Here is a 14,752-nt window from a genome sequence, read left to right on the forward strand (position 1 = left end):
GAAAAGTCAAATGGCGCTCCTTCCCTTCCGAGCTCTGCCATGCGCCCAAACAGTGGTTTATCCCCATATATGAAGTATCAGCGTACTCAGGACAAATTGCACAACAACTTTTGGGGTCCAATTTATCCTGCTACCCTTGGGAAAATAAAAAATTTGGGGCAAAAAGATCATTTTTTGTGAAAATTAATATTAATTTTTTTTACGGCTCCACATTATAAACTTCTGTGAAGCACTTGGAGGTTCAAAGTGCTCACCACACATCTAGATTAGTTCCTTAGAGGGTCTACTTTCCAAAATGGTGTCACTTGTGGGGGTTTCCACTGTTTAGGCACGTCAGGGGCTCTCCAAACACGACATGGGTTCCGATCTCAATTCCAGCCAATTTTGCATTGAAAAGTCAAATGGCGCTCCTTCCCTTCCGAGCTCTGCCATGTGCCCAATCAATGGTTTACCCCAACATGTGGGGTATCGGCGTACTCAGGACAAATTGTACAACAACTTTTTTGGTCCAATTTCTCCTGTTACCCTTGGTAAAATAAAACAAATTGGATCTGAAGTAAAAATTTTGTGAAAAAAAAGTTAAATGTTCAATTTTTTTTAAACATTCCAAAAATTCCTGTGAAGCACCTGAAGGGTTAATAAACTTTTTGAATGTGGTTTAGAGTACCTTGAGGGGTGCAGTTTTTAGAATGGTGTCACTTTTGGACATTTTCTGTCATATAGACCCCTCAAAGTCACTTCAAGTGTGAGGTGGTCCGTAAAAAAAATGGTTTTGCAAATTTTGTTGCAAAAATGAGAAATCGCTGGTCAACTTTTAACCCTTATAACTCCCTAACAAAAAAAAATTATGTTTCCAAAATTGTGCTGATGTAAAGCAGACATGTGGGAAATGTTGTTTATTAACTATATTATGTGATATAACTCTCTAATTTAAGGGCATAAAAACGAAAAATTTGAAAATTGCTAAATTTTCATAATTTTCGACAAATTTCTGTTTTTTTCACAAATAAATGCAAGTCATATCGAAGAAGTTTTACCACTATCATAAAGTACAATATGTCACGAGAAAACAATCTCAGAATCACCAGGATCCGTTGAAGCGTTTCAGAGTTATGACCTCATAAAGTGACAGTGGTCAGAATTGTAAAAATTGGCCGTGTCAGTTAGGTGAAAACAGGCTTCGGGGTGAAGGGGTTAATGAAAAAATGATATTTATATACACAAACATTTTAAACTTACAACATAGGTGCAGCATGCTCTTGCCAGGGAGTAGCACCCTGAGGTGTAACAAAATAATTAGTTAAAATATCACGTACTTTCAGTTTGGAGAGCGGACAGCAGTGAGGGATCACATGGTCTAGGCCTACTCACATTGCCCAACAGACCTTCAGCACCATCAGATGAGGAGCAATCATGAAGTCGGGAAAAGTTATGTAGGACCACACATGCTTTGATGACCTCATTTACGTTGGCTTCACTCAGCTGAATGGCTGACTGGAGGAGCCGCCATTTGGCACAAAGAATGCTAAAGGTGCACTCCGTCAGTCAGCGTGTGCGTGATAGGTGCAAGTTAAAGATCCTACGCCGGAGATCCAGGTTTCTATGGGGATATGGCCTCATTACATGCCTTGTTAATTGAAAAGTCTCATCTGCAACAAGGAAATAAGGCACAGAATCTTGATTGGAGCTTGGAAGCTGAGGTGGTGGTGGTAGGTCCAACTAGTGATTGCACAGCCGCCGACCCATAATGGAAGAATTGAAGACTCTAGAGTCTCCAGTTCTTCCATAGGCCCCAATGTCTACAATTATAAACCTGTAGTGACTGTCAACCAGAGCCAACAACACTACAGAAAAATATTGTTTATAATTATAGAATTGGGACCCTGAGTTTGGCGGCTTACGCACACGGATGTGCTTACCATTAAGGGCTCCAATACAATTGGGAAATTGGCAGTGCTCCTCAAATCCACAGGCAATCCGCAACACGTTTTCCATCTTGGGCTCAGGCATGACCACTTGATGAAGTCATAACCAGTTTAATGAACAGGTAGACCGGACTATGCCTGAGATTGTAGACTTCCCAATCAAAAATTCATGATGGTTATTATGATAGACCAGTTGTAAGGAAGCTAAAAGAAAACAAATGTGAAAAAAAGGCCATTAAAACTGGTTCAAGGTTTTAAACAATTCATATAGAGCACAAGTACTGTGTGGAACTAACAAGCCAAGCTATCAAAACCTTAAAAAATTAACACTGGCTATTAGTGTTGAGCGATACCGTCCGATACTTGAAAGTATCGGTATCGGAAAGTATCGGCCGATACCGGCAAAGTATCGGATCTAATCCGATACCCATACCCGATACCAATACAAGTCAATGGGACACCAAGTATCGGACGGTATCCTGTATGGTTCCCAGGGTCTGAAGGAGAGGAAACTCTCCTTCAGGCCCTGGGATCCATATCAATGTGTAAAAGAAAGAATTAAAATAAAAAATAGGGATATACTCACCCTCTGACGCGCCCTGGACTTTACCGCCGTAACCAGGAGCCGTTGTACCTAAGAATGCGCGCTTGAAGGGCCTTAGATGACGTCACGGCGCTCTGATTGGTCCGTAGCGGTCGAGTGACCGCTACGCGACCAATCACAAAGCCGTGACATCACCTAAGGTCTTTCAAGCGCTTGAAATACCTTAGAAGACGTCCGCAGCTTCTGATTGGTCGCGTAGCGGTCGCGTCTTCCTGCTATAAAACTCCACCCCAGCCTTCAGTCTGTGCTAGAGTATTCTGCCTTGCATCTAGCTCCTGACCTCTGGTGACTCCCTGGCTATATACCTGCTTCTGTGAACCTGTGAGGTTATCCTGCTACTCTGCTCTGAGTTCCTGCTGCATACACCAGTTCCAATAATCCTCCTTCATCTGCTGCTCGTGTTTACTTCCATCTGCATTTGCAGACATGTAAGCTGTTTCTGCTCTGTAAGAACCTGAGACTATTACCCAGACCTCCCTGGTTGAGCTAAGATATTATTTGAACTGCCTTATAAGCATATCTATCTGTGTTTTGGACTAAGCAAGGACTTATTTGTGTCAAGTATTCTCAAGAATAACTGCTTCATAGACTTTCTGCGTGATTGCATTTTCCTTTGAAGTTTCCTATAGACTGCTGAGCTGCATTTGATATTTGCACCAAGTGTTGTGGACTTGAGTGTTATGATCCTGGTGGTAGGATCTCAAACTGACCTGACACATATACCCTGAATATATAGGACAAGTTCTGGGTATGTGGAAGCTATACTGACCGCAATCCTGATCCTATCCAAACACACTAAAGGCAGCTGTGGAGCGTTACCTGAAAACCTAGATGCCTCGTCACAGCCTGAGAAACTGACTACCCCTAGAGAGAAAGCAAAGACCTCACTTGCCTCAGAGAAATATCCCCAAAGTTTTAGATAGCCCCCCACAAATAATAACGGTGAGTTAAGGGGAAAACACAAACGTAGAGATGAAACAGGTTTAGCAAATGAGGCCCGCTAATACTAAATAGGCAGATAATAGATAGGTGTCTGTGCGGTCAGTACAAAAGCTATCAAAAGTTAACCACGCAGAGAATACAAGAACCCCCACACCGACTCACGATGTGAGGGGCGCACTCTGCACCCCAGAACTAACAAGCAAGCAAAAAATCACATAAAAGCAAGCTGGGCTGAACTCATAATATAATGAGAAACGTTTTCAAGGAAATAATGAGAAACTGAACAAGCAAACTTAGCTTCTCATAGCAGGAGACTGGTCACAAGGAATATTCAGGAGAGCACAGGATCAGGACTGAACACACCGACAGCAGGCGACAAGTAAAGGTCCAGGTGAGTTAAATAGGCCCAGCCTAGCAGGAGATGAAACAGCTGAGCCCAGCCAAAACCAGCCATATCGCTAAAGGCCACCAGAGGGAGCCCAAAAACAAACTCACACAGTACCACTCATGACCACAGGAGGGAGCCCGAGAACGGAATTCACAACACTTGAGTTTCTCTCTGCACCTGTTTGAATCACCGTGTGATAATATAGACTTTACCACTTATAAAACTGTGTCCTGTAGTTTTCTTGTTCCACGCAAAGAGTCTCCTGAGTTATCCCCTATAATTATTACAGGATACTCTAGCCTACAAAGAAAAAAGGACACTGCTGGAACAATGACTGCAGAAAACAGACTAGAGCAGGTGTTTTCCATAATTAGATCACTGCAGAAAGATGTGGAAGGTCTGCAAAAGAAGTTTGGAAGCTTTAAACTCAACAAGTGTTTGGACAGACTTTGCAGGACTTAAGCACCCGCATGGCAGCCCAGGAAAACAAACTTGCTGGCATAGAGTCCCAGTATGGACGGGCTTTTCAGGACATAAGCACGCAAATAGCTGCACAAGCGACTTTTCCCTCTGGGCAACCGCCACCAGCTAGCCCACCTAAGTTGCCCCCATTCAGATTAAATGGTGATCGCGACAAATTTCGTGGCTTTGTGAATCAATGTATGCTATATTTTGATGGGCATGCTGACCGTTTTCCTAATGATAGATCCAAAGTATTGTGTGTAATAATGCTGCTGACCGCACGAGCGCTCGCCTGGGCGAATCCGATGATTGAGTCTCGTGACTCACGGTTAAATAACTTGGATGATTTCTTGGCCGCTATGGCATTACTGTTTGATGTTCCTAATCGCCATGCAACCGCTGAATCTGCTTTATTGTCTTTACGCCAGGCAAAACGTTCTATTATTGAGTATGCTACCGAATTCAGGAGATTAGCAGTAGATACCAATTTGGACAGATGCACAATTGCCTATTTTTAAAAGGGGTCTGTCTAGTATTGTAAAAGATTAACTAGCTCGCTCTGAGTCAACACAAGAGCTAGAGACATTTATACAGCGCATTGACATTCGCCTTACTGAGCGTAGGCAGGAGAAGTTTGCTGCATATAACCATATTTCTAACATTTCCCTTCCTTCCAAAGAGCCTGCAGGTAAAACATCTCGGGAGGTGGAGGAGGTGCCCATGCAAATTGATTCCGTTCAGAGGCACGAGATCAATGAGCGCCAGGAGCATCACCTTCGTGAAAGTCTATGTTTCTACTGCGGCCAGTCTGACCACTTCTTGATTAATTGTCCTAAGTGTCCTAGACGGACTAACAAGGTGCTAGCAGCAGTAGGGGAGTATGACAACTGTGATGATGAATCTGACATCTCTGAATGTAGCCTGCCTTTAAACGCTGTATTCCATTCACTTTCTATGACTTCACCCCCCAAGGAGCTTAAGGAAAAGAACTCTCACTGTTCTCTCCCTATTAAGATCCTGTGTTCAGGACAGTGGATTTCCAGTGCAGCTATGATTGACTCTGGTGCAGGTGGCAATTTCATGGATATCGCATTTGCCAAGGAACATGGTATTGAAATTCAGCAAAGAGCCTCTCCAATTACCATGGAAACAGTGGATGGGTCACCTTTAATCTCTGGGTCTGTGGATCAGGAGACCGTACCCCTTGAAATTTTGTTGGAGCCTAATCATCAGGAGCAACTTTCTTTCTTGCTAATTTCTTCTCCTCATTTTCCTGTGATTTTAGGCATTCCTTGGTTGCATTCTCAGAACCCAATTATCAACTGGGAGACCAAGGAGATTATCTTTCCAACAAGGAGCAACTCTTCGTTAACAGAAGCTGTCCCTGAGTGCACGGCTACGGAACCACATGTACAGGTATTTTCTTTACCTCCAGCATATAAAGAGTTCTCTGACATCTGTGACAAGAAGAATGCAGATCAGCTTCCTCCACACAGGCATTATGACTGTCCCATTGAGTTGCTTCCTGGGGCAGCTATTCCTTTTGGTAACATATACCCTTTGGCGGCACCTGAGCTTCCAGCCTTAAAGGAGTATATTGATGAAAATCTGGCCAAAGGCTTCATACGTCCTTCTTCCTCACCAGCAGGGGCACCTATCTTTTTTGAAAAGAAGAAGGATGGGATCCTGAGACCCTGTGTTGACTATCGGGAACTCAATAAGGTAACCGCACGAAACCGTTACCTTTTGCCTCTGATTCCCGAATTACTGGAAAGAGTCCGCCATGCTAAGGTGTTCTCTAAACTGGATCTTCATGGGGCTTATAATTTGGTGCGTATTCGTCCAGGGGATGAGTGGAAGACAGCATTCAGATACCGGTATGGACACTTTGAATCTCTTGTTATGCCCTTCGGGCTTTGTAACGCCCCTGCAATGTTTCAACACCTTGCAAATGACATTTTCAGAGATTTGTTGGACCAGTTTGTAGTGATTTATTTGGACGATATACTAATCTTTTCTGACTCTCTACAGGAACATGAAGAACATGTCAAAACTGTTTTATGACGTCTGAAAGAGAACATATATGTATATTAAGCCGCAGAAATGCGAGTTCCATCGTTCTGAGATACAGTTCTTAGGTTATATCATCTCTCCCCAGGGGCTAAACATGGAATCTGGTAAGATTCAGGCTATCCTTGACTGGCCGGTACCCAAGAACGTTAAGGAGGTCCAACGTTTTATTGGTTTTGCAAATTTCTACAGACGCTTCATTCAAAATTTTTCTGATATTGTCCGTCCCATTACTTCCTTGACATAGAAGGAAAAGCCCTTTAAGTGGTCATCACAGGCTCAAGAAGCTTTTGATCGGCTTAAGATCTGTTTCACATCAGCACCGCTGTTGATACACCCAGATCCAACACTTTCTTTCATCGTGGAGGTGGACGCTTCTGATAATGCTTTGGGGGCTATTCTCTCCCAAAGAACTGGAGAGAAGGGTCTGCTAGATCCTTGTGCTTTCTTTTCCGTAGACTAACCTCAGCAGAGAAGAATTACGATGTGGGAGACACGGAATTGCTGGCTATTATTGCGGCTTTCAAAGAATGGAGGCATCATCTGCAAGGAGCTGCACAACAGATCATAGTGCTAACTGACCATCGCAATTTAGAGTTCCTTAGATCCGCTAGATGTCTTTCTCCTCGTCAGGCTCGTTGGAACTTATTTTTAAATCAATTTAACTTTGTTATCTCGTACCGTCCAGGTTCTCGTAATGGGAAGGCTGATGCTTTATCCCGAATCCATGCTGCGGATTCTGTACCTGGAGCCTCGTCCAAGACTATTCTATCTGATGCCAATTTCATCTGAGTTATCCATGATCAGGACTTGTGGAAGGAGTGCAGGGAGGCCTATGACGGTGATGTATTTCTGGCCAACCCACCTGTGGATATTAATCTTGTCTTTAAGGGTGGCATGTGGTTCAGAGATCGACGTATCTACGTCCCTGAGGTCGTCCGTCTGCAGATCCTCAAGTTGGTACATGACTCCAAGTTGGCTGGTCACAGGGGGGTACAGAAGACACAAGAATTCCTGAGCCGATTCTTCTGGTGGCCAACTTGCCTGAAGGATACCAAGGACTATGTTCTCTCTTGCGAGGTATGTGCTCGTTACAAGACTCCTCATGTGGCACCTACGGGTCTTCTACAACCATTACCTGTTCCGTCCTGCCCTTGGGGGTCTATATCAATGGACTTTATTGTGGAGCTGCCTACATCGGGGGGCATGAATACAATCATGGTGGTAGTTGATCGCCTGACTAAAGCTGCTCATTTTGTTCCGTGCACCGGCCTCCCCTCAGCTAAAGATACAGTGAACTTGGTTATACAGAATGTCTTTCGGTTGCATGAGGTTCCGGATGAGATCATCTCTGACCGTGGAGTGCAGTTCACTTCAAGATTCTGGAAGGGGTTTTGCTCTGCACTCAATATTAATGTCTGTCTCTCTTCTGCTTACCATCCCCAGACAAATGGTCAGACTGAGCGTACCAACCAGACGCTGGAACAATATCTAAGATGTTATGTCAGCCATCTCCAGGATGATTGGTTGGAGTTGCTGCCGTTAGCCAAATTTTCATATAACAATTCTCAGAGCGCCTCCATTAAATTTACACCTTTCTTTGCCAATCTGGGTTATCGTCCGTGTATCTTACCTAGGTCTCCAACTAATTCTCCGGTTCTGGCAGTGGGGGAAAGGCTGACTGCGATGAGACAAAATCTGGAGTTTCTGAAGGAATCCCCGACCACAGCTCAACAACGTTATAAGAGATAGGCTGATAGATTCCGTAAACCTGCACCCATGTTCAAGGTAGGAGATTCCGTGTGGTTAGCAACTAAGAATCTGAAGTTAAACGTTCCTTCACAAAAACTTGGACAGAAATTCATTGGCCCTTTCAAGATCAATGGTATTGTGAGCTCTGTGGCCTGCTGGCTGAAGCTGCCTAGGACTATGAAGGTACACCCAGTTTTTCATGTATCTTTACTAAAGCCTGAATCTCCTAATACCTTCCAGGGATGTGTTGTGCCACCTCCGCAGCCTGTGGTGATTGATGGGCAAGAACAATTTGTGGTGGAGGAAATTGTTGATTCCAGGATTCGCAGGAATCGGCTCCAATATCTGATAAGATGGCAGGGATATCCCCCTGAGGAAGACTCTTGGGAACCTGTGGAAAACATCAATGCCCAACAGAAGATTTCTCATTTTCATCAGAGATTCCCTGAGAAACCAGGTCCAGGATCGTCCTGAGGTCGCTTCTAAGGAGGGAGTAATGTCAGGACTCTGAACATTTTTTATTACCTTTTTGTGCATTACTGCCCTTTTCCAAGATGGCGTCTTTGGTCTCCTGTGCATTGTGTCTTCCTGCTATAAAACTCCACCCCAGCCTTCAGTCTGTGCTAGAGTATTCTGCCTTGCATCTAGCTCCTGACCTCTGGTGACTCCCTGGCTATATACCTGCTCCTGTGAACCTGTGGGGTTATGCTGCTACTCTGCTCTGAGTTCCTGCTGTATACACCAGTTCCAGTAATCCTCCTTCATCTGCTGCTCGTGTTTACTTCCATCTGCATTTGCTGGACATGTAAGCTGTTTCTGCTCTGCAAGAACCTGAGACTATTACCCAGACCTCCCTGGTTGAGCTAAGATATTATTTGAACTGCCTTAAAAGCATATCTATCTGTGTTTTGGACTAAGCAAGGACTTATTCGTGTCAAGTATCCTCAAGAATAACTGTGCTTCATAGACTTTCTGCGTGATTGCATTTTCCTCTGAAGTTTCCTATAGACTGCTGAGCTGCATTTGATATTTGCACCAAGTGTTGTGGACTTGAGTTTCTCTCTGCACCTGTTTGAATCACCGTGTGATAATATAGACTTTACCACTTATAAAACTGTGTCCTGTAGTTGTGTTGTTCCACCCAAAGAGTCTCCTGAGTTATCCCCTATAATTATTACAGACAATGGAAATGGCCTTTAGTGAGGCGTTGCCTCAAAAGCGGATGGACCCACATTCGTCTCCTCCTTCTCTTATCCACTATCACTGGGTATGGCTGGCCAAAGCGGCGTGACAAAACCCAGTTGCATAGAACACGCTCAGTTGGGGTGAACCTAAGTCTGTCTGACATGTTGCCAACAAACCACCAATACACCAACACAAGCACAGCAACAAAATTGCCAGATTGGAGACTGCCACCTGTTGTAGAGGAAATAAATAGGGTTGCTGATGATGATTTAAATTATTTTCAGGCCTCAAAACCGTTACATATCCATTTTGCAAGGTTGTGAGATAAAAACGCTATACGGATGCCATACGGATGACATACGGAGGATTACATGCGCAAAATATTCAGCAACATCTTGCCAACAGATGACATACGGATCACTGTTCAGGAAACATTTCTGCGTATTACGACCATAAAATATTATTTTAATTCTTTATTTTTCTGTTTCCATCTGGAAAGATTTCAGTTTATGTTTCAAATCAATTGTAAACATTATATGTGACTAGTGTTGAGCATTCCGATACCGAGTTCCGATATTTTTGTGATATCGGAAATCGGAATCGGAAGTTCCCAGTGTATGGTTCCCAGGGTCTGGAGGAGAGGAGACTCTCCTTCAGGCCCTGGGATCCATATTAATGTAAAAAATAAAGAATTAAAATAATAAATATGGATATACTCACCCGTCCGGCGGCCCCTGGACCTTACCGCTGTTAACCGGCAGCCTCCGTTCCTAAGAATGAGGAGTTTAGGACCTGCGATGACGCGGCTTGTGATTGGTCGCGTAAGCGATCACATGAGCGGTCACGCGACCAATCACAAGCCGCGACGTCAGCCGCGACGTCATCGAAGGTCCTAAACTCCTCATTCTTAGGAACGGAGGCTGCCGGTTAACAGCGGTAAGGTCCAGGGGCCGCCGGACGGGTGAGTATATCCATATTTATTATTTTAATTCTTTATTTTTTACATTAATATGGATCCCAGGGCCTGAAGGAGAGTTTCCTCTCCTTCAGACCCTGGGAACCATCCAGGATACCTTCCGATACTTGAGTCCCATTGACTTGTATTGGTATCGGGTATCGGTATCGGCGATATCCGATATTTTTCGGGTATCGGCCGATACTATCCGATACCGATACTTTCAAGTATCGGAAGGTATCGCTCAAAACTATATGTGACATTATGGGTGGAATAAGTTCTGAAATTATTCTTCTGGGTATGATTTTTTATTTGACAAAAACCTGCCATTTTAACAGGTGTGTCTAGACTTTTTATATCTACTTTATATCTGATATACTGTAAGCTAATGTGCATCATAAATCTCCTTAGCTGCTATTGTAGGTCTGTAAGGCTACTTTCATACATCAGGTTTTCAGTGTCAGGCTAAATCTGGCGAATGTTGGAAAAACTGGATCCGGCACAGATTGTGAAAAACTGATGCGATGGATCCATTTTTTGACAGATCCGGCTAGCCTATCTTGATTATTGGGAGCATGCTCAGTTTAAAAAAACGGATCAGGCCGCCGGATACGCCTTTTTCCGGATCTGGCACCTTCCGGCCCCCATAGGCTTCCATTCTAGCAAACAGCCAGAAGCGCCGGAGCCAGAGACAAAAAACGTTGCTATGGACGTTTTTTCAAGAAACCGGAAGCAGCAGATTTGCCGGATCCGGCGAAAACCGGAAGAAACGCAATACAAGTCTATGGGAAAAAAACCTGATCCGGCGGCAACATCCGCCTGATCCGTTTTTTTGAAAATTAGCTGGATTTAGCCTGACACTGAAAACCTGATGTGTGAAAGTAGCCTAACCAAAGCCTTCACCTACAATGTGCCAAGGGTAGGACAATTGATCATTCCTTTTACGTGACCAAGAACTGTCCAGGTATATTTTAGAATTCACTATAACATTATTTGCACCATCTTATCAGCGATTTTTATGTTATTGATTCTGTGTGAACTTAATTTTACATAGAATACCAAGAGCATTGGTTCTACTTTGAAGCTAAATGGCAATTTTACCTGGAAGAAAGAGAAATAGAAGAAGACAATGCGAACATGCCTACATTTCCTGATAAATATGATGCTGATGAACGAGACAAGGTATGGCTGTTCATTTCATAATTGCTTTACAGCTGGACAGATACATCACAAATATCAAAGTGGTAGTCAGGGACTCCAGAAAATGATCCTACACCACCTCCAAATGACAGCAATGAGGAAGAATGTGCATGGAGCAGCTGTCATGCAGGCGCATTCCCCCTTTATACAACTCTATAGTATGTGAGGAAAGTGCCGGTACATTCACCCTCCAATGCTACTCCGGTCCCCACGGTCTATGTTTCCTCTCGGGGCCTGCACATGGCATGCAGGTCCCCTGGGAGAATGCTTAGGGCGCGTGCATTCCACACTTCTTAAAGGGGCCACATGCGTGCTTCTGAAAATGTCCCCAGCCAATGTCTGGAAGACATCAAATATTTAAAGGACCCTCCCCAATAGGGAGGTACCTTAGCAACTTTAGTCCTTAGTGTGTTACACGTCCGTCTTAGTTGTAAGGTCCCTGTACCCGTGCTCTCTATTCCTGATCCTGTTTACCCTGTCAGTACCTGATCCTGCCCATTCTCATGATCCTGATCCTGTCCATCTTGTGATCCTGCACCCGTTCATCCTGTGTTCCTGTATTCTCCCTGTCTGTTCCTGTGTGCTAGTTGTTGTCCTGTCCACCTGCTCTGCAGTATCCAACCCCCTGCTCTTGAGTTCCTGGTCGTCCTGAATCTCTGAGTCCATTTCTGGTCCCGTATACCCCTTATGGGGTCAGCTGCTGCACTATGGGGTCTGTACTGGAGTGGTAATTGATATCCATCTGGGTCCAACTCTAACTACATCATCAGGGGCTCTAGTGAAGCACCAGATGTTGGCATAGTTATGCCCTCTGGGCTCTATCCTGGCCGTGGCACAGTGGTTCCACAACTACGTGCGTAACATAGTAATTATTTAATATAATAAGCAGATTCGTCACCATATTTCAAGATGCAAACTGCATATATTATTAAATAGATCACTTAGATCCTCCCTTGCTGCTGAAATCTCAGACTGCTCAGGACAAGCAGCTATCAGTCACGTTTAGTGGGCAGAGACTTAATACACTTCAACTCTTGAGCTATCTCAATCTATAGCTCATAAAATGCTCAATTTATATATTCATTAAGTGTAAGAATTGTGTTTAATAATGTGTGCAGTTTGTATTGTTAAATTTGGTGTCAGATTTGCTTTAATAAGAAAGTAAGGGGAAAAAATTAGACCTGCTACACTCACTTTACCCTCGGAAGGTCAGTGCTGCAGGTCATATTATGTCTTCTGATACCTGTTGGGATGCATACTTCATCAGTAGATGTTGTACACCTTTCCCATGCACCTGTCAATGCGAAAGTGAGCAGTGCAAGACCCTTTAATTCATGATCATTTATTAACAATCTTCAATTGTAGTACACACATGGTTAAAATTGTTGGTACCCCTTGTTTAATGACAGAAAAATCCACAATGGTCACAGAAATAACTTGAATATAACAAAAGTAATGATAAATGAAAAATCTATGAAAATGAACAAATGAAAGTCAGACATTGCTTTTCAACCATGCTTCCACAGAATTAAAAAAAAAAAAAATAAAACTCATGAAATAGGCCTGGACAGAAATGATGGTGCCCTTAACTTAATATTTTGTTGCACAACCTTTTGAGGCAATCACTGCAATCAAACTGTAACTGTCAATGAGACTTCTGCACCTCTCAACAGGTATTTTGGCCCACTCCTCAAGAGCAAACTGCTCCAGTTGTCTCGTATTTGAAGGTTGCCTTTTCCAGACGGCATGTTTCAGCTGTTTCCAAAGATGCTCAATAGGATTTAGGTCAGGGCTCATAGAAGACCATTTCAGAATAGTCCAATGTTTTCCTCTTAGCCATTCTTGGGTGTTTTTAGCTGTGTGTTTTGGGTCATTATCCTGTTGCAAGACCCATAACATGTGAATGAGACCAAGCTTTCTGACACTGGGCAGCACATTTCTCTCTAGAATCCCTTGATAGTCTTGAGATTTCATTGTACCCTGCACAGATTCTAGACACCCTGTGCCAGATGCAGCCCCAGAACATAACAGAGCCTCCTCCATGTTTCACAGTAGGGACAGTGTTCTTTTCTTGATATGCTTCATTTTTCCGTCTGTGAACATAAAGCTGATGTGCCTTGCCAAAAAGTTCCATTTTTCTCTCATCTGTCCATAGGACATTCTCCCAGAAGCTTTGTGGCTTGTCAACATGCAGTCTGGCTTTTTTATGTGTTTTTTCAACAATGGTGTCCTCCTTGGTCATCTCCCTTGAAGTCCACTTTGGCTCAGACAACGACGGGTGGTGCGATCTGATACTGATGTTCCTTGAGCTTGCAGTTCATCTATAATCTGTTTAGAAGTTTTTCTGGGCTCTTTTGTTACCATTTGCATTATCCGTCTCTTTGATTTGTCATTCATTTTCATCCTGCGGCCAAGTCCAGGGAGGTTGGCTACAGTCCCATGGATCTTAAATTTCTGAATAATATGTGCAACTGCAGTCACAGGAACATCAAGCTGCTTGGAGATGGTCTTATAACTTTTACCTTTAACATGTTTATCTATAATTTTCTTTCTAATCTCCTGAGACAACTCTATCCTTTGCTACCTGTGGTCCATGTTGAGTGTGATACACACCATGTCACCAAACAGCACAGTCAGTATCTGTAGCCCTTGTAAGGAGGCTAATGGCTACCCACATACCACACCTGTTGGTGTAGCCACAGCCTACATAATGGAGGCTAATGTTTGACACATGGTCTGTGTCTAGGGAGGGAGAAACCCTCCTCTGTGTATGGCTCCAGACCGATACTGCGTGCTGGACATTGCCCAGTCTTTATGCTCACAGACCTGAGGAAGCAGAGCCCGGCTAAGGCTGGTTTCACACTTGCGTTTTTATCTGCATGCGTTTTTTAAAAAAAACGCATGTGTGAAAAACGCATGTAAACGCGGTAAAACGCATGCGTTTTTTAGACGCATGCGTTTTTATAGAAAAACACAAGAAAACACAAGAAAACCCTAACCCTACCCCTAACCCTAACCCTAAACGTGACTGAAATACGTGGCACTGAAATACGTGCAACTGAAATACGTGGTACTTAAATACGTAGCACTTAAATACGTGGCACGTGGCACTTAAATACGTGGCACGTGGCACTTAAATACGTGGCACTTAAATACGTGGCACTTAAATACGTGGCACGTGGCACTTAAATACGTGGCACGTGGCACTTAAATACGTGGCACGTGGCATATGTGGCACTGAAATACGTGATACGTGGCACTTAAATACG

At 43.6% G+C, this 14,752-nt stretch overlaps 1 protein-coding gene and 1 long non-coding RNA gene across 2 annotated transcripts in view; one reads left to right on the top strand and one right to left on the bottom strand.

Moving 5' to 3' along the window:
- Positions 1-14,752, top strand: part of ADPRHL1 (ADP-ribosylhydrolase like 1) — a 102,861-nt gene that overhangs the window by 66,865 nt on the left and 21,244 nt on the right. The window contains exon 5 of the mRNA XM_077296952.1: positions 11,338-11,465. Within this exon, the coding sequence (XP_077153067.1) occupies positions 11,338-11,465 (128 nt within the window). The remainder of the gene's footprint in view (positions 1-11,337; positions 11,466-14,752) is intronic.
- Positions 1,197-11,707, bottom strand: LOC143816500 (uncharacterized). Its single transcript, XR_013223954.1, has 2 exons — positions 11,671-11,707; positions 1,197-2,129 (listed from the first exon to the last, which is right to left on the bottom strand). It is a non-coding gene; the product is annotated as an uncharacterized LOC143816500 (long non-coding RNA).

The sequence above is a fragment of the Ranitomeya variabilis genome, chromosome 3, assembly GCF_051348905.1.
Source record: "Ranitomeya variabilis isolate aRanVar5 chromosome 3, aRanVar5.hap1, whole genome shotgun sequence".
Classification (NCBI taxonomy): domain Eukaryota; kingdom Metazoa; phylum Chordata; class Amphibia; order Anura; family Dendrobatidae; genus Ranitomeya; species Ranitomeya variabilis.